The sequence below is a fragment of the Perissodus microlepis genome, chromosome 16 (genome assembly GCF_051167445.1).
Source record: "Perissodus microlepis isolate ML-2025 ecotype Zambia chromosome 16, ASM5116744v1, whole genome shotgun sequence".
Classification (NCBI taxonomy): Eukaryota; Metazoa; Chordata; class Actinopteri; order Cichliformes; family Cichlidae; genus Perissodus; species Perissodus microlepis.
This window is the reverse complement of record NC_140476.1, coordinates 15,005,055-15,032,400: the sequence shown is the minus strand read 5'-3', so window position 1 is coordinate 15,032,400 and position 27,346 is coordinate 15,005,055. Positions and strand designations below refer to the sequence as shown.

The window sequence follows — 27,346 nt, the reverse complement described above, 5'->3', positions numbered from 1 at the left end:
GTTCTCAGCAGCGCTTGCAGAAGTATAATTAGATAGTTAATACGTCAAATTGCCCCAAAGCAAAATTTTTGCCATGATAGGCTACAAGTGAACTGCTGCTCATTAAGGCTCATTCTCTTTGAATTTGGCTCTCGCCGGACAGAACATGCGCAGTGTGCAGCGTACTGCCTTCAGTCAGTGGAGCAGCTGTCCAGGGTTTGGAATTCCAACATGGCAGAGGCTGTGGTCAGTCTTCACCTCACTAACTTGGAATGGTTTCAAATCGTGAGCAGCCACGCTTAACCCCAGCGAGCCATTCATCTGCACACTCACTGGATCGATGGTACTATAAACCCTGACGCTGCCCTGTCACCTACACAGGTAAGTCCTGTTATGTCTCTCAGTGATGCGAACAATTAAAAAGAGAAACGGAGCAGCTCTGCACGCACAAATGCTCGCAGCGAGAGAGACGGTGTCGCGCGTCACAGAGCTGCAGCGCAGTCTGTGGCCAATCATTCTGCGTTCTTCGAATCAAAATTACCGGCCGCTGCTTTAGAAAATACCAAAAGAAGATTATGAAGTTGGAAAGGGACTTTACAATTAACGTGCAACACTCCGTTGTGTGAAGCGAAGGTTACACGCACGGCTGAATCCAGTCTCCAAAATAACTTCCCTGCAACGAGAAGTTTTTGCATGTCAGCCTGAATAAAACTTGCCGCGATAACCGCAGGCGGGTGGTTAATAGATGGGTTGTCATTGCGCGCTTAGTGGGACAACTGCTGGCAAGTAATCTATTTTAAAAGTAAAGGGAGGGGGCATCACGCTGGTTTAGCCTCTTCCTCTAATGGGCGGCATGAAGAATGTGTGTTTTGTGTCATCCACAGTCTCTCACATGCTTCCTATTCTCTTGTTTCAACTCGCGCAAGAAGTGACAGCCTCCAGCCGCGCCTGTGTGGCTTTTGCGTCTCCTTCCAGGGCTTTTTCTTTTTTTCTTTTCTTTTTTTTGCTTCGAAAAATATGAGTCGCACGATGCGTTCTTCTTCGTTTTTCTTATTCTTAATTATACGTTCTAAATGAATACCTACAGGAAGAAAAGGGGACCGTGCGTTTTGAAAGTTGTGAAATCCGATAGCTGAGCAAAAAGTGGCTGTAATGAGAAGCAACCTTTGGAATTCCTCCTCGTGAAAATTCCGTTTCTGCTGTTTTCCCTCTCCTCTTGTTTTTAGGCTTGAAGACATGATCACTAGCACCAGTATATATGGTATGTTCAATTTGTAATTATCTTTAATATTATTATTTTTAATTGTCATATTTGAAAAAAGGCTTCCATTGCAGTAAATGTGTGTGTGTTTTTCTTTGTGCATGCCTGGTTCATCTACAGAAGTTTACTTGATTTAGGTTAACTAATTTAATGACTGTAGATCATAGACGAGGGTACATTGTGATATTAATTTTTTACAAGTGGCATTATCAATTAAGTTCAAAGTGCCTTGTGTAGGTTAAGAAATTTGCCCCCATTTTAATTGGTTTGGTTTCTGTAATTGACATACTTGATGTCCAGTTTTCATTTTTCTTTGTCCTTTCCCTTTCCCTGCTTTCATTTCCTTGCATGCATAACTCTAACAATTTGACTTCTTTTGTTAGGGTTACAAATTAGTATTAAGAGCTCTCATTTCAAACCTACCAGCAATTCTTATACGGAGTCTGATTTTATAGTATAGTTTAACCATAAATAGAAATATTTGCCCATAAAGATTTTTCTAGAAAATTGCATTTATTAAACATAGTTTATTTTCAGATTTATGACATGGCTTTGAATTAATGGGTGTCTTTAGAGTTGTTAGAACATAAATATATTGTCATGGTTCCACAGTAATCAGGTTGCATCACAAATATACTATTGTTATGAAGTATGATCTAAAATAATTCATACAACAAAACTACTGGTAATACAAGCTTGCTGTCTTGTTTCAACATTACAAAATACCTGATGAGATAACCCAAGTAACCCAAGTTTAAGGAAAACACACACTGCTTTTATCTTTAGCTGTCACAATCCAAAAAGACCTACAGGTGAAACAATATCGTATTTCCTCACAAATTAGTTCACAAGCAATGTATAAAAAAATGCTGTCATTTATGATAAAGTGGAAATGATTTGTGAAAAGCCAGTAAATGGACGCAAAGTCAGTGAAGTAACAAGTTGTGTGCTTTCTCTCTTTTGCAAACACTTTGTCCTAAGTGAACCTTTTCCACCTCCATAGAACAATTTACTTAATTGTGTTCGCACATTTCATTTGCATGTTTTGCTTTGAGAGGAAATTAACATCATCAGCAGTGAGCTGAAGTATGTTTTCATTCCTCTTCAAAAATAACAGCATTCCAGCATCCGTCACTCAGTGGAAAAAATGTACATTACCGCCACGTTCATTATGTTTGAGTGTTTGGTTGTAATGTGTTTTTTTTTAAGTGGGTATTAATTTTGTCGGTTTGATTTTTAAAAAAAAATGTTTTTCATATTTATACCCCATGTGTGGTAGGTATTTTTATTGCAGACTTTTGGTCTGAGCTTCTCTGACATGCACACTGGCTGAGACTACACTTTGTTTTAAACATTAAAAAATATATTTTATTTAATCTGTAGCCAGAGCTTGTAATCTAAATGTCATGTACAGTGTATACGATCTTTAAATGTATGATTTCAAATGATAGACTTGTGTAATTTAACTGACAATTTAAAAAAAAAAAATATATATATATATATATCGCAACGCATGCATTTTCCTGGAGGTTTACACCTACAGTATAATTTTTGTGGATATTATGACTTCAGAGGTGGGTTTATGGTTTTATCTTGATAAATTTACAGTATTTGTACACACAAAATGGCCTTCTTACTTGCCCTGAGCATACTTATCAGGATTCAAACCCTGGAAGGGTTCCATGTATGAGCTCCTGCAGCGTGTTAGCCGATTCTTGCAGATCCTTACTTAACCCCAGACACCTCTGTTGTGCATAGAAAAGAAGCTGACAGCTCTGTTTATTTCTGATAGGATAGCACTTATGATAACAACCTAAGCTGCTATTTGACACAAGTCTCAGTTTTGACTCCTGTTTTCATCACCTACTTTGCCTTATGTCACACATGTTCACACTTTTAAGAGTGAGTGCAAAGAATAACAAGAAGTTGCATGAAGTAAACTAAAAAAAACTGCATGTACTTTATGACAGAAGGATATAGAAATATTGACAAAGGGATTCCTTGCTGATGGTGGTCAAAGAAATACATTTCTTTTCCACACTGCAGTGCAATGTAATAAAATATTTGGGTTTTTTAATCATACTTTAAAAACAATTTGGATATTTTACTTTTTTCTTGCTTATTTTACTGCTGCTTCTTTATATGTGCTAATAGCGTCACATAAATCTAAACAGGTTTCCTGAAACACAGTGTAAACAAATTAAAACAACAGGTGATTTCTTGATTTCTTGTTGAGTACATCTATAATTAAGTAATATAAGTACACAAACATAAAGCAAAAAATAATTATGACTGTGCATCTTGTGAATGCATCTTGTCCTTGTGAATCAATTTAGCTTCTCTAAATCTCTAAATGTTCTGTCTATAATCTAAAGTGTGTAACATTACTAGTGATCACTAAAATTGACAGCACGGTTTAAACTATTACCTTAGGGAAGTGGTGTGTGGTGGAACTGACACTTTATATATGTACTAATCACAACAATTAAAGCCAGCCCCTGAATACCTTGAGCTGACTCTCTGTAAACACCCCGTGGGATGTCTGCAGGGCTTTTGTAAATAGATGAAATGCTCATCTTTACAGACTGATCTATTTGTCGGTAACTAGATGAAATCCCATTCAGCCCCTTGACTACAGTGTGTTGTACCAGATCAGTGCAGGATTGTCATCTTTCAGAAAATATGTTAAGTGGTGTCTTTCCTGTTTTTCATATAAAAAGCAAGGGAGTCCCCAACGGAGTAAGACTCAAGCCAAAGGGACAGAAAAAAACCCCCTCCAATCTTTAACATGTTCCCCCTCCTCTCTCTTTGTTTCTTTCTCTGTTCGTCTCCTCACTTGTATCCACATCTCTGTCGTTTCCCTTATGGCAGCTTGCTATGTTATCTGTGTGTGTTTCACTCTGCACTGACAATTCTTGCAGTGATTTAAGTTGGACTGCATTAGAAGGTGGAGGCAGCTGTCTGTTGCTATACTGAGGGACGTGTTTGCTCTACTGCAAAGATGAAGGACCGTGAATCCTTGACATCCTCCCTCTCTCTTCCCTCCTCCTCCTCCTACCATCTCATTTAGACACAGTGACTGTCTGCTCAGACTTGTTTTTTTTCCCTCTGAGTGACAGCATATGGCATAGACATTTTCTAAAATGCATGTGCCTACTATTGGCTGCTTGTACTTACCCTTCATATGTCTCTTAGCTGCGGGCCTGTCACATTTTTTTTCTAATTCTAACAAAATACTCTGACATTAATTTAGTTTAACAGGTAGTAATTGATAAAACAATGCTGGCTTTATATTAAAGAAGCGAACAGATATTCAGAGTCTGCTTTACTACTGTCTGTGATTTAAATGGCCCTTTAGAGTTCCTTTGTTTATTGCAGTTTGTTTTATTTTTTCAGTCAAAAAAAAATGTGCAGTGGCGCTTTTGTGTCTGTGTGCTTGCAGGTCAGCCAGCCTGTTTTTCTTTGTGTATATTGAGGACCAGTTTGAGGATGGACACGGTGCCCTGTTCTATCTTTAAAGATACTGGTCCTCGCATAAACATGCTATAATATCATTACGATCCATACCATAAAGCATAATATGATTACAGAGCTTAGGATTCAGCAAATGGCTAATTATAATGGAAACACTGTCATAGGGTACATTGCAGGGGCAGGTTTGTCTAGGCCCTCATTGCCAGGCATCTTATTTACACAGTATAGCATTTGTTGCCTTAAAGTCCTTGTTCTTCTCATTTCCAGCACACTGAAACAAGGGCTTTGTTTCATCTCCTTCACATGAGGTGTCTCTACACTCATAAGAAGAGAAGGCAGTTCAGCGCCTGTTGGGGATTGGCTAGAATAGACAATTCCCAGGTGTACTAAACTAGGTTTAGCACTAAGGCTTTTAATCTGGACTTGTAAGAGATTCATGTGCATTCATAGATTTGCCTCTGTAATTATCATACCCCCAGTGGCAGCCACAGAGACGTTTGCCTAAATCACTGATGTCCTCATTACACTGTTTACATTTTAATTAGTCATGCAAAATTCTTTATTTCTAACCAACCAAAAAGATTTGGTTTCTGCCCAGACTGTTTTGTGGCTCTTTCTGACTAGTGTCTGCGTCTTGCAAAGAGAACTGTTGCTTTCCCATGTTTTTCATCTGTTAATGTAGTTTTCTTTACATCTCTCAAGTGTTTTATAATTACATTTATAATACAAATTATAATTGATTGACTGAGAATGTCAATCAGGTGCTTTATGAGCAAGGTCTGAATGAAGAGGCAGCAGACAACTCTAGATGACAGTTCGAGGATGTTATTCCTCTCTGAGAAATAACAACATTATGTCCTTATGACTGAATCTGCTTCCATAACTTTAATTTATTTCTTTAGCCAGATAATTTACTGCTACTCAAAGGCAGTGAATACCCAACACTCAAGGAGTATGATTAACAAAATCTACAATTCTATGACTTTTGAAAATAGCCGGCACTCTGAGCTGTCATTGTGTGCCTGAGTACTGTTGCTTATCACTGAATAACCTTGGTGAAGAGTGGTGTTTGTTCCTGTCCTTCTTCCAAGGTGTTTTCTTTTTTGTGCTTGCTGTTGGGGAGTTTTTTTTTTTTTATTGTGAAAGAGGAGCAAGCCTTTCACTAGAGGATAAGAAAAAAACTCAATATTTTTGCTGTATTGAAATTCCACTTGTGTTCTCACAAACCAGTGTCTGATTAAACTGGTAATCGAGGCCATCATTCTACTGATTTCACTGAAAGCCCATGCAACTAGACAACCTTAAATACTGTTTCATTTCACCACGTTTGTCAGACTCATTATAGGTTATTCCTAGTGGTAAATACCCTACTTCTTTTATGTAAATTGTCATATTTGTCTTGGTGTTGGCTTGTCCTAATCAATATTTAATTGTGATAACAGCTGACTGGCTTTGATCCTGCTACTGTGATTCTAAATGTAGCTTGCTCTAAATTTAATTTGGATTTCTTTTTTTTTTAAGTCATTTTAAATAAATTTCTCTCACAGACTAACAATGTGTCAAAACCATTTTACTTTGCAATTGTCATAATGACAATATAATAGTGTTATAATTCATAGACTGGAACACATCCTTGTATAAACTTCAAAAATTATATTCAAGAGCATGCACACATTAGCTCTGAATATAAGAGTTCATCTTTTTTACTGTTTTTTTTTCATCCCCTTTTCATCACACCTGAGGCTAATTGTCTCAGATATCAATTTGAGGCATTTAGCTAAAACGATGATCAGATGAGATGTGAGCTATCAGTGGTTTCCTTAAAGTTCTTAGCGACTCATTCACCCTCCGTGGAGTCCGGTGACTGCCGGGCTGGCATTGTGCCAGGAGCTAGCAGAGGGAGCCTTGAGTGCCAGGGTCGAGAGCGTGCGTTGAAGTTTGCCTGATGATGTGGAGAGGAGGGAGATGAGGATGAGTGGAGGGAAGGGGAAGGGGGGATAGAAGGTTGAGTATATGCTGCCATGAAGGTTTAAGGTGTCAGGCTGCGGCAAAGGCAGCAGGTGTCTGCAGTGACACTGTAGTGTGACCACAGCAGTCTGCGCAGAAGTAAATCGGGAAGACTGGATACGTGGGGAAAGAAAGAAAAAAAAAAATACTCGTTGTGTGACTATTGTTTAATAATAAATGTAGATAAGTTAAATTCATAAAGCTGTTTCTAACTCTTAAGTGAATAGTCCCGGAAAGCCTTGTTGTCTTGCATATGGCCTATTTGACAGTCCCTCTTAGAGTCCGCCTGGTATTAGATTAATTTAAATCAGGAGACGAAGGAGCGCAAGAAATGAACGTTCGAGAGTTCAGCATCATCACTGAGCTTTATGAGGGCTGACACTTCTTTTGTGTTCATTATCAGGAAATCACCTCAGGGAGTCGTGTTGACTTTGCATGCTCTAAAATAGCTGTTATAGTGGACTGCCCCACACTCGCTTGCTCACATCCACCGCAAGTATCTGGGGAGGCAAGGTGGAAATGCCAAACGAAGGTTTCGCTGAGAATAGCTAAACATAGTTGAAACTCCCACTTTCGCAACGGAAATCAAGCCATTTGTCCATTTGTCTGTCTAGGATGTTGCTGTCAGTAAAGAAAACCTTGTGTTCTGTTTGTGATACCTGCTTGTAGTATAGTCTTGTAACTGTAGACAGCAGAATGGTTTCATACTTTTAGACGGCGTTTGCTGCACTGTATCCAAGTCACAGATGATCTTTTTACTTGGTGGAAATATCAGTTTGAAGTGTTTTTATTGATATATATTTACTCTAATGTTGTCCTTTGGAAGGAAAATATATTATTATATCATTGTTGGCTTTATTCGACCTGCACGCAGCATTTCTATATGGTACGGAACAATAGTAAATTCATTTACTTGGAGCGTGATGTTTCTGCAGCACAAGCCCCTGACTGCATCGCCTCTCCCACATCTTTAAATGGATCCCATGAGTCTTCAGCTCTGTTGTTTCCATTATTCATTTCAAAACTTCCATGTAGCATGGAGAGGCTAGAGGGGTGAAAAAATAATTTTATGTCTGAAAAAATTGATGTAAAGCAAAGTCACTGCTTCATGCAAAGTGTGCCATGCCTTGGGAGCATGCAAGCTGGTGTACTGTAGGAGGAGGGAGTGTTTTGGGCAAGGGATGGACTGTTTGTGTGTGTGCGTGTGTGTGTGTGCATGTGTGTGTGTATGTGTGCGCACGCGCCTGTCAGTCTGTCAGTTAGGTCTAATGTGGCTCCCTAGAGGTACCTGGGGGAGACCCATCTAGCACCCAGTCAGCCTCTGCTGGCGGCCAAGTGGTGACAACGGGTTCCCACAGAGAGAGGAAGTGTCATAGTATGTATGTAAACTAGTGACAGATGACTGGAGACATGTGGCCTGTAGACACTGAGCCTGAAAGTAAAGCAGTTTTGCTTTGGCTTCCTTTCTTTCTTCCCACTTGAGACCTCAGAGAGTGAGCATCAGGCTCCACAACAGCGCGGAATACAGTGACAACAGTTCAAAGATGTGAATAAAAAGGATGCAAATCATTTGGCATGAAAAGACACATGCTATGTGCAAAGGTTTTGTTTGCCTTTGAAAAGCTGTAGCAAAGGAGTGTGGAGTTTTTAGTGTGCAGAGCTTCAGGCAGCTTTTCTAGGCCACAGGTCATATGGGTCAGTGTTACACTCCCTGCAGCCTCACTTCAACCCTCGGTCTTGAAATAGAACATGCAACGTCACCCAGCTAGGAGGGAGGTAGATTCCAGACCTCAGTGGCCACAGGCTGCACATGTGGAATCTGCTCGTGTAGTTGACCCCAAGTGTTTGAAAGTTAGAATGCTCCCAGTAGAGTATTGTTATTTCATGCATACCCAAATGAGCACGGCTGTACAATCTGCCTTCTACAAAGTGGACCAGTATACTTTACTGTATGTTCACTCTGTGCACCATTCATCATGGGAGCTCATACTAGCCAGAGGCAGATTTATTTAACTATCCACACATAAACCTGGAAAAAAGGAAAAAAAAGAAAAGAAACAAACAAAAATAAAACAAATAAACAGAGGAGTAAATGTTTTTTTATTGCACATTTCTGCCAGAAGGACTTGTGCCTACTTTCCTCTTTCAAACATTCATTGTAATAGAACAAGCAGCACATGGGCGACGGGCAAAAGCAGAGAACATTTAACAATCAAAGCTGTTTTTTTGTTGTTTGCTTGTTTGTTTAGGGGTTTTTTTTGGCTGTATCAACATAAATCAGATTAATTAAAATTTAGGACACAATAGTTGTTAAGAAAAACTTAAGAACAGAAGACGTAATAATAATAATGGATTGCATTTTATATAGCGCTTTTCGGGCTGTACAATTCCACTATTCATTCACTCTCACACACTGGTGGAGGCAAACTACAGTTGTAGCCACAGCTGCCCTGGGGCAGACTGACAGAAGCGAGGCTGCCATATCACGCAATCGGCCCCTCTGGCTATCACCAGTAGGCGGTAGGTGAAGTGTCTTACCCAAGGACACAACGACCGAGACTGTCCGAGCCGGGGCTCGAACCGGCAACCTTCCGGTTACAAGACGAACTGCCAACTCTTTGTAGTTGTATGTAGCTCCATGTAAGACACAACGTCACGCAGATTATTGAATATATCCTCAGTATTTTTTGAAAAGACTTTTAGTCACCCATCTTTACTAAATTCAGACACATTATAACAATATGTGTAAATTAATTAAGGTGTATAACTTGAATTAACATTAATTCAATTAATTAATTCATTTCTTTCTTTTTAAATTTAATGCGCTTTGTGTAGTTTGGCACATTGCAGGAAGAATCTTAGCACATGTTTACAATAGCAAAGGGACGAACAGTTGTCTCTCAATATTTGATGATGAATAACATAAAGCACAGTGCTGCTGTGTTATATATATAGTAAGACACGGCCATTTGTTAGCTTGGATATCAAACTCCTCGCCAATTTCCATACAGTGACCATTGGAGAGAAAGCTATATTTCCAAGCGACGGTCCTGCTTTCTGTCAAGGGAAGTAAAATCCATCAGCACTGATGAGTTCGTGCTCCATCGAATATATCCATGCCAAACTGTTTATTGTGAGGTCTAATAGTGCTATTGTGCTATTCTCTAGTCCATGTGGTCCAAAGACCCAATTCACATTTGGGCAATGGGTGACCCTAGGTTGTGTATATTGATGAGTGGGATTTGTTTCTTAATAGAATTGTGTCTAATTAATTAGCTTTAAATTGGTTGAACTCTGAACATGCGAATACAGCACAATGCGGAACAATCATTATTTTAAACGGTATAAAGAACCGCATATTAAGTCGACATAATGAAATGCTGGAGATCTTTGTGTCTGTTTATCCTGTTTGTGATACTTAACGCATTGTAGTGTATAATTCACATCTCTGAACTTTCTCAAGGAATGGATTTATAACCCTTGAAAAGTGTTAGTCGAACAAAGAAAATGTAGAAATATTTTTAATGCGCACCTCTCAATTTCTATTAATTACCTCATTTATTTTTCACAGTTGCTTTGTGACACAGATTGACCTTTTTTCTTTCCTTCATTTCATAATCTATTAAGGAATGCTCTGGAATAATTCTCATTTCATTTCCCTTTCTGCATTCATGTCTCATTTATGTCAAAACACTCTGAAGGCTCCCCATCTCCCACTTTCCTCACACTGGTTTACAATTGCTTGCACTATACTGCCTCACTCATTTCTGCTTTTGGAAAAATTAAAGTATTAGAATTACACTAAAGTACACTACACTATTACCCTTCTTAAGCATGGATATAGTTGCAACAGTCATCTATACAGAAGATAAGCATTTATTCCAACCACAGATATCTGGAATTTAAACCCTATTACAAACATCTAAGCCCTATAAAATAATTTCATGATTTTGAGTTTTACAGGGCTGAACTTCATTTGATGTCATGAAATTTCCGTAGAACCATTGTAATGGGAATTTTAAATGATGATATGTACTGTACAGAGATACAAAATGAATGCTAATATGGACTTTTTCAATAATCCATAATGCGTTTTCCATAACGTTACCTTATGTTGAAAGGTCATATTATCCTGCTATTGTCACATGCAAAATTTATATCAAAAATTTTTTTTTTCTAAATTGATTTTTATATTAAAGCAAGAAGATTTAAAATTGTGATTTGACAAAATATGATCCTGCTTTATGGAGAAACCCTAACACATAAGAAACAATCCAGAGATCTGGCAGCAAAAGGATTTTAGGTGTTTTCTAAATTGATATCAGATTTTTAAAAAATAACTATTTTTTTCACTTGCTTTTTTAAAAAAGTTCTTCCTTTTTCATTTGTTTCACATTGGATTACTTAAAGAGGTCGTGTCAAGGCCAGCTTGAAAACTTACAAAACTCTGGTTATGAACAAGCCATAGAATTTTATTCTGGAAGTATGTTGGAGAACACTGTGCATCAAAGGGCAGGTTGAAAATCACGTTCACTCAGTGTCTCTGCATTTTACTCAACAGGTGTTTGTGTATATAATCTAAACTGAATATGCTTGAAGATAAAAATAGTTGTGCTGTCTTTTATTTTTCACGTTTCAAGTTCTGAACTCTATAAGGAGGAATGGAAAGTTGTCAGTGTCTTTATGTTTTGCTTGTTCTATTATTTGTTTGCTGTTAAGTGAAAGATGTTGGTATCCTCCCTCACATCACTGTAAATATTACTAATATTTAAATATAACAGTCATATTAAAGTTATTTGTATAAAACACTGAACAAAATGTCTCCTATACTGTCATTGGATTTGTTTTTATGGTCCAGCTGCAATAAGAGCTGATCTAAGCAGGTATTCTTGGTTTGTCACTTTAAAACCACTACAGTGGAATATTAAAAGATTTACACCCTTTTTTTTTCCAGAGCATTGCTTTTATCACTTGCATAAAACTTCCAAATTCCATTTGAATTTAAACACACTTTTAAAAACAAATGTCCTATTGCATTTCCAGGGTATTGTGCTCACCATGCCACCTCTTACAGTAGAAGCCATTGTTTGCCAGTGGGCGAACCAATCTCCTGGACAGCTCTTTCCTTGTAAAAGTTCCCCTTCACTACTTCACTTCAGTAACTTTATTACAGTATAGCTGAGAGATTTCTATTTCATATTGACCTAAGATTGCTTCAGTTGTCTCATTTCACCTTTTGTCTGGCCTGTGTTGGAGAAGTGACCTTCTTTGAGACTTGCAGTCGATATCACAGAATGCTTCAGAATGCTTCAGCGAAAGGCTGACAGCAGTTACAGGCAAACATCCTTTTTCTGTTCACTTGGCTATTTTCAATTAGAGTTCAATTTGAACGTTTAATCACTTCAATGTGTAAGAAATGGTAAATAGAACAACAGATGGCCTTGGATTTCTAGTGTATGCAAAAATAACGGCCATTTCCTTTTCCATAAGTGCTTTTGGATTGAATTCTGTAGGGAATGACTTGGGGCAAATTTAAATACGTTTTGTTGCTCCTTTTTTGATTTGTTTTAGGATTTTGATTTTTGGTTTGTTTTTTGGGTCTTTTGACCAGTAATATATAAAAATGGATGGCTCCCCATTGGCAGTCTAGCGATTTGAAACAGCGGCCATCCAATGAATGGTTCAAATACCCCAACTGATTGTGTCATTTGGAATTTGATCAAAAGGAAAAACAAAAAACAATTCTGATTTGTGCCTCAGCATTGGGAACAATGACCTTTTTTTCATAATGTCATTGCATTGATGTCTTAACCAGGTTAATATGGCTAAAAGCCTAATATTTGGAAGTGGAAAGCAATCACAGTTGTGACTGGACCAGTGAACAAGATAATCTGTTAATTTCCAAAGGGGCTTAGCTTGTTGGTTTCTAATTCAAGTAGCAGGTTTTCGGCGAGACCAGTTCAATACCTTACAGTAAAGTACAAGTGATAAAAATTCCAGAAACAAGAAAACAAGCTAATAAATAAATAACCCAAATTTACACCTTCCTGTTTGCTTTTTTCCATACTCTTGTTCCTCTTGGACTGGGGAGTTCCTTGGGGTAACAGGACGTTTGGGAATGAAAATGTTACTGAATAGCTTTTGGTCAATGAGCCTTCGTGTATCAAGGTCACAATCTGCCTCTCTTCTCTTTTGAAGTGTGTAAGTGATCCCTTGAGGAGTGGAGTAGCAAAGTTCATATAGGCTTGCAAGATCACTGCTTCTACTGTATGTGTGCTCTATGGTTAAACAAGCTTCACCCAGTGCTTGAGTTCAATGACTGTGTTCTTTTGACTAACAAGCCATTTGAGTATTCATCAGTATTATGCACTACAGAACACTATGAAGGCTCTCTCCTGTAATTGTCGTAGTTATATTCACTGTACAAGTTTTACTTGTGCATGGAGGGCTGTTAGTTTAGCATATGTGTGGATTTAGCTATACTTAGGGTAGTAATGGAAGATGTAGCCTCAGGGGCTTCTTGGCCTGAAGACTTATGGTTTAATGAGCATCATTTAGACGAAAAAATGACAGCTCAGAGATTTTCTCAACCTATGATTTACTGAATTGCAAAGAAATATGTGGAATACATGTTACCCTAGAGCGAATATTGAGAGTACATAGTAAAAATGCATTACGCTTTTAGATTTGAATTTCAAAATTATAGAGATTTACACTGAATAAAGATAAACATGTGACGATTAAGTCATCATGCCATGTAAGCAGGGAATACAGATCAGATGACATTATTGACCTTTTCTATGGTTACGTTAATAAACATGTATTCAAAAGAAGCTTCGAATTCTGGTTCAAAGCAGAAAAAAAACAACAGTCTACTTTAATTGTTTTGTTGATCCATCCATTTACTCAGATCTCATCAAGTACAAACTCTTGCTCCTTTTAATAATTGCTTTGTCTGATGCTGTTAAAGTGATACATATGCACTTATATAAAATGGTTTTGTAATCTGAAATCCTGGTTTTGCTGGGATTTTCAATATTTCATGGCAGTAAAGATGGTACAAGGTGTTCTTCCATTTGTTCTTCTACATGCCTTGGTAATGCAGAAATCAAGTGACCACTGATTGTTTGAAATGTAGCTGTAAAGACAAAATATTTGACAATCCTGACTGGCTTCATGTTAAAAGCCCTCACTAGACCACTAGTTACATGATTAAGAAACCGCTGTTCCATGTTATGATCCCAAATGAGTAATGGAATGGACAGATTTGAAGGTCTAGACTTAGTTCGGTTCAGCTCCGTTTTATTTATATAGTGCCAAATCACAACACCGGTGATTTTGTTGTAAGAGACAAATTTACTGTCAATTATACCAGCAATAGAGAAAGATGTAGTTTTTAAATGTCTGCTTTAGTGTTAGTAACATACAATGAGTGCTACCTCAGTAATGGTGATTGCAACTACTAGGGCCACTTTGGTTAAGCTATTACTGTAGTGATGACTATTGATATAAATTGATTGATTTCAATTAAATATTATGTATGATTTTAAAGACAAGTAGTATGCCTCACATTTGTTCAGCTAATTTATATCTCTGCAAAATAGACCACACCAGTTTTTGAGATAATTTAGCTAACATGCCTGGCTCATAATGGTAATCCGATAATCTTATGTAAAAACCTAATAAGCAACCAGTGCATTAGATTAGGGGTGCAAAACATGCAGACTTGGACCTAGCAATAGTCCAAAAGAGGGTTTGCTTTGGTGCACCACATGACTTTGCAATTTAGAAATTGTCTGACATAAAATAGTTTTGATAAGTTACAAAAATTCTAGATTTGAAAGTTTTATTAATTCAAATCTACTGGTAATGACAGTCTTAATTCCAAGTAATCTTAGCAGACAGCCATCTCCACACTAGCTAATACAAGTGAGTTGGTGTGTAGATGTGTGGCTGTCTGTCTCTCTATGTTAGGCCTCTAATGGACCGATGACCTGTCTAGGGTGTACCCCGCCTGTGACAGCAAGGACAGGCTCCAGGCTTCCCACAAACCTAAGCTGTACAAGCGATCAAGAAAATGGATGGATCTTATTGTTTTGGGTGAATTCCTATTCAAGGCCACATGTTATTTTGCCCACCACAGACAATGTCACTCAGTGGGGGGAATAGTACATGCAGTTTGGTCATGTGTTTTCACGATAGGCAGTGATTACATGTGGGACACCAGTGAGGGATGATGATGATGATGCGCAACAAACTCTTTGTGGTAGGTGAGGATGCCTGAACAGAGTGGACTGAGATCTTATGGAGTAAAATGAATTTTGTGTGTGTGTTAAGCCTTTGGTGAAGTGCCCTTTTTGCCGGTGCAAAGAAAAAGATGACTTTGTAGTTATGTGTGAAGGAGGTAAGCTGTCTGTTTGCTGCCCTTCCCGGGAGGAGCTAGCAGTGACAAGGTCAATAGAAAACTAAATTATGAAAAAAGAAAGCCTAGAGAAGGCTTTGTGCAATTTCGAAACTAAGAAAATGTTAACTAATCTTGTACCTTTAAATTTGATATTAGATGTCTATGGACATATACGAGAAAGAATTGTAGAATTGTAAGAATTGTAACTTGTTGTCCCATAAGTTATAATAATGGCATAATTAATTTATATATGAAATGTATTCTTGATGCCATATTTATATATTACTTCACCAACTGGATCCTGATTAGTGGCATTATATTAAAGCTTTAATTTCTTTGAGTTGTCATTGCCGGCCTTTATAAAGTATTTCAAGTTAAATGTCCTGGATGCATTAAACGTTTTTCTCTAAGCAAACTGAAGTGTTTTATATCTTTGTACTTAATTTATCTGAATAATACGTGACTGAAATTAAATCACACAAGTTTAAATTTCTACTCCTATTTAAAGAAACTTGCAATTTGAATTATGCCAACTTGTTTTGTGTGTGTGTGTGTGTGTGTGTGTGTGTGTGTGTGTGTGTGTGTGTGTGTGTGTGTGTGTGTGTGTGTGTGTGTGTGTTATCCACATTACATTAATTCTTAATTCTTGTTAATAAAGACTATTTCATGTGAAGTTAGGGTAGCTGTTTGAATTACTGACAGCTTTCCCTAGTAATTTCAATTACAACATTTTTTAATAAATATCAAATTAATTTCAGTACTTAATAATAAACTTAATTTGCAAAACTTTTTGTGTGGAAGAAGTTTCTACATTTTTATTGCCTTTTAAAATTTGATTCTTAACACAATTCAGTACATTTTCTTTAAATTTTCGGTGTCAGTGTCTTTTTTTGATATTCCAGAAACAACCCAGTTAAGTACAATAATAAATGGATAAAAAGTAGTATAATAAATAATAAAATGTGAATTTTAAAAATCCTCCTTTAAACCTGTTATTTTTCCATTTTTTTATTTTGACAGGAGATAGAATATATTATGTAACATTGTAATATACATAAATTATCTCATTCATTGTTAATCTATCAAATCAGCGGGTTCATTGATAAATTACATTGTTTCTAGTTATCTGAACTGTGCAAATGGCTCAGCATTGGGTAGTTTTAGATAGATAATGTTAATACATGTGCTCAGGCTAAAGTCAGACACGTTTTCCTGTTTGCTACTTTGAAATGGTGCTTGCTCTGTTGCAATGGGTTTCAAGCTCATATCTTCCTGTATTATTGGCATTATAAAAACACTTTCAAAAGATGCCATAAACATACTATAAGCACATTGTACAGTCATTTTCCTCCTTTTAAGTTTGGAGTAGAATAGAATCATATGGCATCATTTGACTGGAGACCTGTAGTAATTTGCTACTATGGATGGACAGACTGAAATGTATAGGCAGTAGCTGCGGAAAAGACGGTGACTGAGGAAGGCATATCGTTTCTAAATGAGGGGTTAAATGGCACTCTGCCATCCAAAGATTGGAGCTACTGCTACATGGAGCTCTAAATTGAGTTTAAATAGTCTTAACTTGATATGTGAGATGAATGACTGTAGCTATACCGATTACCATTTCACATTGTATTAGAATGTTTTGCCCCACCCCTACTTAGAATATCTCCAGTGAATTTGAATATGAATATCAGCTTGTTTTTATTTATAAACATAATTACTGTCTGTCTGCAATATTTTCACGCTTGTCAAGTAGAGAGCTCTGTGTGCAGAATAAAAGCAAAAGCTCCCATAATTATGTTTACGTCCAGCGATGAAAACCCCAGGGTTGTAATGATCAGTAATTATAAATACTTTTCAGCATGTCTACTGCCTCAGCTGGGACTATTGTGTGGTGTGAAGTGCAGAGTTTGTGCAGCTTAATTATGACATTGTACATGACTAAATGTACCAGTCTGCTTTAGCTCTGCAAAACACTTCCAGTGCATAATCACACTCAAGTTTGACTTTAAAGAGCTCATTACAGTTAGTTTTCTAAAGAGCGGCTTATTAAACACAGTTACCTAATAAGCATCTTTGGTGGTGCAAATTGGTAAAAATGGTAATGAGTCTGATTAGGCTGCGTTTCAATTACGACAGCTTTCACCCCCCACCTCCCCAACCCCCTGATTTCCCCTCCCCCAAAACCAAAAAGAGGAAGGAAAGTCCAGCTCTTTATGCTTGGGAACCCTCCTGGAAGGCATTTTGCTTTCTTTCTCTCGCTCACACTCACACACATAGACAGAAAAAGGAAAAGAAAACCACTCTGCCACCTCTGTGCTTCCTTTCAGCAGCACAGTAATGAATAGAGAATTGTGCAAGCGGTGGTCCAATTTACGCACTAGGAAATTGGATGGACAGAGTGGAGGCCCACTCTTGTTTGCTTAAAAACGGCCTAGGCTACCAGATTAATAGTTCCCAAAAAGGTCAGCATCTCTGTTTCATCGATGATGATTACTCAACTTGAAATTAAACACCATAACGCAGCATGGCATAACATGCCGAATGTATTTTCTGATCTTCTCTGATGATATTTTATTTATAATGTATAACTGAAATTGTTCTATATTATTCTGTGCAGGACAATTATGTGTTTTATCAGATAATTCTTGCCTTTATCATGGGGTCAGTCAGATGTCTTATGAACTAAATAACTCCAGAATTGGACACATTTTCAATACAAATGTTTACTTACAATGATCATCTTAAATATGCCATAGAGGATTATTGAGACCAATGAATTAACAAACAGAGAAAAGTCTAACAAAGGCCTTATTTGTGAGTCGCTGATGAGTGGAATTTGAGCTCAAGCCCTGAGGCTATCTGAAAACATTCCTCTAATAGAGTTCTCTGTAATTATACCATTTCAAAGAAGGACAAAGGATCTTGTGGATGTTGTATTTGAATTTCTATGAGGGTAGACTAAAGAACAACGTTGTCATGTAAAACCAAAGTAGGAGCTTATTATATTAATTTGCTATGTGTGTGTACACATGAATTTATGCCTCTTGATGGATTAGTGTCTATATGTGTAATTATTTGCCTGTGTTTATTTATGTATAGTATTTATTCATATGCTTTCTCTTGGGATGCATTGATCATCCATTCTATAACATTTGTTCTTTATCAAGCCATTCTCTGATTTTCGTTAAAATACTACTGTTTATAAATGTTTCAGTATAATTAAACTGGTTGATGCATTCAAACAATTTAGACACCCAGTGATACCAATTAAGACTGGAATGTGTCGTGTTATTGCTGGTGTATGTAATACCCATTTATTTAGGCCAGGTTTAGATGTAAGTTTTTCTTTTTCTTTTTTTTGTAAGTGCAAATGTACTTTATTTTAGCAGTGCGTTGAATTTTGATCATCTTCAATGGTCTCCTTTTTATAAAATACTTGATGTTCAGTGATCTCAAGTATGCTTCACTAGAAGCATTTCTTTGCTTGTCCAAAGTGGCACATTGTTCAGAGAGGATTAGCTGTAATAGAAAAAGCTTACTCAATAAGCTGCGTGCAATTTTGTTATTGACAAAATGTGCCTTGAGTGTTAAAGAAGTCTATTGAATGATTTTACAGAGACCATCATCATGATACTTGTGGGTAGTGCAGTGGTAGTTGCTACTTTCAAAACAAGGTCCTCATTATGTGATATTTTCTTTAGAAAAAAAAAAAAAAAAAAAAAAAAAAAAAAAATATATATATATATATATATATATATATATATATATATATATAGTAGAAAACACATTAGCAGAGAGGAATAAAGAAAAGGGGTGTCAGACTGTAATGGAAAAATATTTTTTCCTCTGCAGACTCTTTAATTTGCATTTGACCCACCTACATACCTAGCAAAACAGTTTATCTGGAATATAATGAGTGACTAACACAGTAGTGTTAGTCAGTGTTAGTGTTAGTCAGTAACTACTTTTGGAATTCTCAAGAGTGTAGACGCTTCATTTTAAGTTCATTAATATTAGAAATATTAGATTAAATACACTTTTTGCAAGATTTTGTGGTATGACATGTATGACTTTTTTATTTTATTGTTTCAGATTTTAAAGTTTATCACTGTTCTCCATAGTAACAGGATTTGTTTTTACATGTCATTTTCTGCATGTTGGTAAACATTTCTATTCAACTACAGTATAGCTATGCTGTTTTTATGTATTGGCTTTTTGCCTCAGGTTTTCTTTCCTTTATGATTAGCTTGGATGGTTGACAACCATGTGAGCTATAGCATGGATCTCTTTGACTAAAACCTTGTAAATTAACACAATTAGTGCAGCATCATCCCGCTAATTAGCTGCTGGTGTCTAGAGTTGCTGGCGGGCAAATAGCTGGGAGGGAGTCAGAAGGGAATCGACAGCATTTGTAATCTGGACATTAGCTGATTGTTGCTGTGGTATGGACTTAACCTACTGAAATATACAGTATAATACACTGCCTCCTTAACAAAGACAGACATTCTAATGGGCAGAAACAGTTGAGTTGAATGCATCCTCTCTCATATCTTCTTGTGGCATTTGGTCAGATTAGTGTTCATGAGAGATGTGAGACTGTGTACAGTATCAGATTGTCTTGAGCTGTAATCTCTAGTAGTCTAAATTCTTTGGGGATATAGTACACCCTCTGATAATCTCAGAGTAATAGATGACAGCGTGAGTAAAAAGTTTTATTTGCAGATTTACTTTAGTATTTAACTTGATTATTTCTGTCATTCAAACCTTTAAAGCTATATAGAGAGGCTGGGGAGAAAAAGACAAGTGAAGCATGGGGGGGGGGGTTTGTTTTTTTCCCTTCATCCTCACTCTGCCGATGAGGGAGCAGTAGGCAGACTCGATGTGGATGTAATTCATGCTGGGCTGAGGGGTTTGTGTGATGAAAGCAACAGAGCGCTGCCAAGGAAGATTGCTTTGCTGCTGTCCTCCAAGCAGATTTGAAACTGTCTCAGAATGCCTCAGATGAGAGTTGGATTATAGACTGACCTGCAATGTCTGTGTCACTCTGCTCTGTGTTGGGTGGATTATACCACCGTTACCAAGTGATGGGTCCCACATCCTCATAGTGTCTATGATGTGTATTCAGATAGTGTTTTCTGTCATAAGAGACATGTAGAGATTATGAAGCAAATAGTATTAAACATTATATTTCTGATATTGTATAAAATGTACTTAGTACATAGGTTAAACAAATATATCTTCTTTTTTTTTTTTTTTTTTACTTTGTACGTTTTTTTTTACTCCTCTTACAAAATGGTCATAAAAACACCTATGGACTTCAGTGTGTTTGAATTTTTACAATTTGACTGTAGAATATTATTGCATTTAAATGATGATAAACCACAATTCAATGCTTACATTGATATATTTCTTCCCTATGTGAAATATCCAGGTCTAAAGATGCAGTGGACCCCAGAGCACACACAATGGGCAGAGCAACACTTTGACATCTCATCCACTACTCGCTCGCCAGCACACAAAGTAGAGGCCTACCGGGGGCACTTACAGCGAACATACCAGTATGCGTGGGCAAATGATGACATCTCTGCGCTGACTGCCTCCAATCTGCTTAAGAAATATGCAGAGAAGTACTCTGGGATCCTAGAAGGCCCAAATGAAAGAACCCTGCTGTGCTCCTACTCTGATAGCACTACTGGACTCATGAATGGACGAAAGTCAGAGAATGAGTCCTGGCAGGAGGGGATTTACCCAATGAACTGTGCTCCAGATGTTATATCTGTGAGCAAAGCTGGAATGACAGCTGCCCTACCCCCTACAGATGTGTCAGCTAGCATAGGCAGCTCCCCAGGGGTGGCCAGCAGTTTGTCTGAGCCTAGCTATTCCAGTAGTAACTGTGGAAGTCACACAGCCACTACTCTTCACTCGGGCCTCCCCTCTCAGGAATATACTGCCAGCTACAACGGTTCCTACCTGCATTCTAGCTACAGTGGCCAGAGTACCCCCGCCCTCCCATCCCCACATCCTTCTCCTTTGCACAGCGCGGGGCTATTACAACCCCCTCCCCCGCCTCCTCCTCCTAGTTTAGTGCCGAGCTACAACACTGGGTCTCCAAACCTTCCCAACTACAATTATCCTCCAACAGGGTATGCTTCGCAGGCTGCAGTTGGCCCTGGTTATAGCCCTGGGGGAGCACCCCCTCCTTCTGCTTATCTGCCGTCTGGTATTGCAGCTCCTACACCAATCCCTCCCTCCACATTGCCTGGCTACACCTACCAGTCCAATAATCATACCCCAATTGCACCAACACCTTTGAATGGCAGCACATCCAACTCATTAAAACGAAAAGCTTTCTACATGAGTGGACATGGAGATATGGACTCAAGCTATGGTAATTTCAGCTACAACCAACAGCGCTCTGCACAGAGCCCCATGTACAGAATAGTAGATGGCAGCATCTCAGACTCAAACAGGGGCAGTGGCTTTGAAAGAAATGCTGAAGCGACATCTTTAGCTTTTAAACCAACGAAGCAGCCAATATCTTCTGATCAGCAAAGAAAATTTAACTTGCACTCTGGCAGAGCACTAACTCCTCCATCATACGGCTCAACAAAAAGCTCTGCAGGTGATCTTAGAACTACTGAGCCCTACAGCAAGTTTGAATCTCCCATGATGAGCGAGCAAACCGAAGAGCACAGACAGCACCTCTCTCACTCCCTAACGGGGTCTGATATAGGTACAGCTACCTCCTCCATCCATGCTGCAGAGGAACAGCTGAAGAATAGTGATTCCAACCTTGTAGAGCTGGTAACCACAGAAATCCTTCAGCAAGGCTCCCCAGTGGACTGGAGTGACATTGCAGGTCTGGATATGGCCAAAGCGGCGATAAAAGAGGAGATACTATGGCCCATTTTAAGGCCAGATATGTTCAGCGGACTGGCCACGTTACCTCGGAGCCTCCTTTTATTTGGACCTCAGGGAACTGGTAGGACACTTCTGGCACGCTGCATGGCCAACCAACTGGGGGCTGCCTTCTTGCGATTAAGCAGTTCAGCACTGGTGACCAAGTGGTTGGGAGAAGGGGACAAGATCATCCAGGCTTCTTTCCTCATGGCACGTTGTCGCCAACCAGCAGTAGTCTTCATCAGTGAGGTGGACCTACTGCTGTCAGCCCAGCTCAGTGAGGAGAGTCCTGTGAATCACCTGAAGGCTGAGCTTCTCATACAGCTTGACAGTATTTTGACCTCTACTGAGGACCATGTTCTTGTGGTCTGCTCCACAAGTAAGCCTGAAGAGATCCCAGAGTCCCTGCGGAGGTACTTTACCAAGAGATTGTTAATTCCCTTGCCTGATGGGACTGCACGCCATCAGATAATCAGTCAGTTGCTCTCACAGCATAACTACTGTCTTAGTGACAAAGAGATGTCACTACTTGTTCAGAGGACAGAAGGCTTTTCAGGACTGGATGTGGTCCAACTCTGTCAACAGGCTGTCGTAGGTCCGCTCCATGGCATGCCTGGTACTGACCTGTCAAATATCCACCCCAGTCAGATGAGGCCAATCTCTTACCAAGACTTTGACAATGTGTTTTGCAAATTCCAGCCCAGCATATCACAAAAAGAACTTGATGTGTACACTGAGTGGAATAAAATGTTTGGTTGTAGTCAATGAAATGGACCTATCAAACACAGTTTCTTTAAAACCAGTTGTTGAGTACAAATAAGTGTTTAGCCTTCAGTGAGGAAGAAAAAAAACAAACAGTGATGACATGAACATGCTATATAGAGTAAAGGAAATTTTCCTTTTTTGGCTTCTGACAGAAGTTATCAGTCTGGACGTCAGACTTTGGTTAAAATCAGAAAAAAACTTTATATGGCTAAATCCATGTGTTAACTACAACTCAAACAGCTTGGAGAAGATGCCCCACATTTTTGTATATACATATATATATATTTAAATATATATATACTATTCTGCTGATCTTGAGATTTAGTTGCTATCAAGTGCCTGAGGTGGTGCTGTTTAAGTTTTTTGTTGTATTTTTTTGCCTCACAATCTTCATTGGTGAAATGTGCTAATACAAAAAAAAAGCTTTACAATGTGACAAAACCTTGCTTTCTCTTTATTATTGAACAGTGTTCTTCAGCTGTGTCTGTTTTGTGCTCTCTGTGAACACTCGTGGTTAATTTGAGCTGAATTAAATTTACTGGCATAATTTTAGTTGGGGTTCATTACCTTACACAGATTTTATGCATGTGTAAGTCATTTACTTACCATAACTTTGGTATATCCATTATTTTTAGGTGGAGAATATGAGAATATGTTTGTTTGTTTTTCACTCAACTTAAATTTGGTTGATGTGCTATAAATAAAAGTGACAGTTACGTTTTTTGAAAAAAAGCTGACACAGTGAATTCAATTTCAACATTAAATTACTATGTAATTCTTGTTAAAATATCAGAATAGTCACAATGTAAAATTCTACCATTTTTTCTTTTGATGTTCTCTATTTGACAACTCAGGAAAGTGATGATGATGTTGATGATATGTCTAGTACCTCATGAGCTTGTATCAAAGCACTACACAATACACAAGCATCTGACTTGCATTTAAAATCGCATCATCTAACCATGAAAGGCTATTTAATACCTCAAAATGAGAAGTTTCCTGCAATGAATGTTTGAGAGTAATTCTCATTTATTTGTCTAGGATTCTTTAACTTTGAAATTAGTTTGAAATGGAAACTTGTTCTATGATCAGACAATTGCCTTTAAAAATAATGGAATCATTGTGTATCTTGAATTATAGCCTTAAAGAAATTTCTGTTTGGAGCATTTTTTCCCCTTTTGGCTGTCAAAAGAAAAAAAAAAAATCTTCATTTACATCAAATAAAATGATCCTGTTGTTTAGTTCCCAGTTTGCAGACACAAATTCCTAGCTTGTGGTTATGCAGAACTGAAAGAAATACAAAGGGTGTAGACAAACATCTTGGAGTTGAGAATGACGACTGCCCCAAGCGATTTCATTCCATCTTGCTGCTGTTTTATCATTAATGAAACCTAAGGATTATGTATAGCCCAAGTTTCTTTCTACCTCAGTTTCTTTGTTATCTCTGAAAGACAAATTCATAGGGACAGCAAAATGTCAGCATCTCTTCTGCTTGTTCGATTAGAAAATCCTTTGAAAACGAACAAAACAATTTCTGAAAAAAAAAATCTATTAGCTTTACATTTTGATAACTGCCAAGAACCTTGTTACTCACCATATGATATACGTAAAGGGGAATGCCACTGAATGTCAGGTTTGTGATACACTATGCCTTTGCCTTAAGGATAATTTGCTCTGTGTTAGCCAAGATTCACCAGTGATCTTGTTGCTGTACCTTGCTAGACCCCTGAATCTTTGTCTAACATAGACGTGTGTAAGCCTGCACATGTTTTGTCTTAAAAATGATTCCATTATGTTGAAGTTTACTTTTCCTTCTTAGGCTATAACTGTAACATCCATGAATTGAGTGGCATTCTCTTTTAGGGACATTTCCGAAGGCTAGTCTTGCATTGTCTGGTAAATTGTTTTTATTTCATTATAATTTTCATACTTAAACTCGTACAATGTTTTCAATCATTATTTGCTGCCATTTATCAGTACATGCCCATGCAACATTTCCAACAATAAAAGAGCCAATCTGATAGCTGAATTGGCAAGTAAAAGTATTGAATGTATTATGTACTCATAGTAGTAAGGAAAGCAAAGCACTCGCACATTGAAAAATGCCACTGAAGTAGATGTAGATGTAGGTGGGTAGAGGCACTTAAGGACCGTATTTTTTTTGTTGTTGTCTATTGCACATATTTTATCTTTTATCTTTTATTAGACAACATTCACAATGATCACTGCTACCTGGTATGATATCATTAATTTTCGAAGATCCACATCAGGATGTTTTCAAAGCATTTAGAACAATTACAGAGCAAGAAATCTACCAGCTGCACCAAAAGTCTGTTTCTAGTTTCATTTAATCTATGTAACACTTTACAGAAGAGTAATCTAGGCAGTTTAATTAAATCCATACAAGTAATTGTAACTGGTAAAACGGTAACTAAACCCGACACATTTTGATCAGCTTAGGGACAGAATCATTGTATTTGTTAAGTTTGAAAATTGTAGACCTACACATATTTGGAGAAACAGTAATGAAGAATATTCATGCCCTCTTCACTTATTTATTATATTCAGTAGTTTGTTTGTAACGCACGACTACAGTCAGGATCGATCATGTTCTCTACATGTAATACCAATGGTAATTTCCAACACCAGTTCTTTGAAGGGACTGGAATTACCGGGAAGTTATAAAAAAAAAATAAACATACATTCATTGTAAGTTCATTAGTAGTAATAATTGTCGCATTATGTCAATTGTAACAGTCATACTCACCAGTCACATGCAATTTTTCTCAAATGAAATGATCCTAAAACATTGTAACATTGTTACATGAAATTTGGCCACTGCTCAGGGCAAACACATGAAATTGGAAAAAGTTGATGCTACTCGTAAAAGCCCTTACACATCAAGTATTTACTGCCTTTTATGCGTCTGTTTGTTTTGGGTTTTTTTTTAATTTTCTCTCCTATATAAGATGAAAACAGTTTTAAGGAAGCTGCGAATTTACCTTTATTGCCGGATGTATTTATGTATAATTGGAAAATCTCTAGCCATCTCACTGGGCATTGTTAAGTTACAGAATCAAAGTATGTTAAATGTTTAAGAGATACATGAGCTTGTGAAATAATAAGTTTCAAGTCTCACCCCATCAAAGTGAATGGACATAGCATATCTGCATGGAAGACAAATACACATATGGTTAACTTGTTTATTACAGAGTTTGGTAGAAAATGACACACTGGAATATGAGACTGAATATAGAAGTTTTTTTCTTGTTGTTGTTGTTGTTGTTGTTGTGTTTTTTTAACAAGTAGGTACTAAGAAGCCTTGAGCACGATTTACAAGCACAGATTTCACAAGTACAAAAGATCAACTGTTCACAAGCAGCAGAGATGTACATTGAAAGGGGGGAATAGTCCACTCAAATTAAGTTGTATGTAAGTAATCTTTTGTGCATTTTAGAGAAAGCTGTCTCCCAAACAATGTGTAATAGAGCACAATGTAACACAAGGCACATAAAATGTTACATTTCTATGATTTTATTTGTCATGACAGCTAAACGGTAAACATTTTTTGACAAAGATCTGATATGAGGAAAACTTAGACATTTATATCAAAATACATTGTAAAGTTCAGATGTTGTAGATGTTATTATAAATCATTCAGTATTGAAGGTGATGTGGGTATACAGTCACAACAGCAGAACCTTTGATAAGCACATTGACTCTCAGTCACTTGTATCATCTTTTTCAATATCTTTCAGTTTTTCTGTGATTTGATTTTGCTGAACTGCTTAAAATGGTGTTTCCATCATGAGTTTTTTCAGTCTGGCATTCTTTATAACCTTTTCTACCTCATTGCTACATATTTTACATGTAGTACTCATGTCCTGTCATTTTGAATGTCATGCATTTGTGGATAAAAATTTAAAACAAACAAAAAAATGCATAAAATAAAAGCTTGCCCTTGAATTTGAGCAGTCTACCTCACAGAGACTGTCTTTACGCTGTCAAGAACTAGTCACAGAAAAAAAAAAGGCACCTTGAAAACAAAGATGACGTTAACCTGCACATACAGTACTGACGTTCAGTATATTCACAATATCATGTTTCCATTAACCTTGTCTCTTGCAAGGTCCCCAATGCAAATTCTTTTCCTAAAAAATAACGACTTGCTTTAATCTTTTGTGAATTGTTGTAGTGCGCATGTTATTGTGTATATCTGTGCACTTGCAATTCTACATGCAAGTGTGAGGGATAACATTAAAATACGAAAGTTCTGAATTTTTACTTTTCATATACCTGTACAGAAAACAAACTTGCACATAGCTGTATGTATTGTACATTTGCTAATGATATACAGCGTACATACGGAAGTGCACCACATACATGTTTATATGTGTGTATGTATTGCCATACTTACAGTACAGTCGATTTAAATGTATTTTAATTTCAAGGTACATAAAGGTTATTGAATACTGAATAAAGGTGTTTTCTTTTTTTCCTGAACTCTGAATGCATTTTGTACTTAAACTTACTTGATTAAATTTGCAACGGTG

The 27,346-nt window shown here is 37.4% G+C and overlaps 1 protein-coding gene across 3 annotated transcripts; it reads left to right on the top strand.

The window, feature by feature from the left end:
• The first annotated feature begins 167 nt into the window (after positions 1 to 167).
• On the top strand, positions 168 to 27,346 carry fign (fidgetin). Of its 3 annotated transcripts, XM_084908277.1 has the most exons (3): positions 168 to 360; positions 1,206 to 1,240; positions 20,560 to 27,346. In XM_084908277.1, the coding sequence occupies exons 2-3, from the start codon at positions 1,216 to 1,218 to the stop codon at positions 22,794 to 22,796; spliced, it is 2,262 nt and encodes a 753-aa protein (XP_084764403.1). In that variant the 5' UTR covers positions 168 to 360; positions 1,206 to 1,215; the 3' UTR covers positions 22,797 to 27,346. The 3 variants fall into 3 exon arrangements, with proteins under 3 accessions (XP_084764403.1, XP_084764406.1, XP_084764405.1); XM_084908280.1 differs by lacking the exon at positions 1,206 to 1,240; XM_084908279.1 differs by lacking the exon at positions 168 to 360 and having other exon boundaries at positions 392 to 1,240.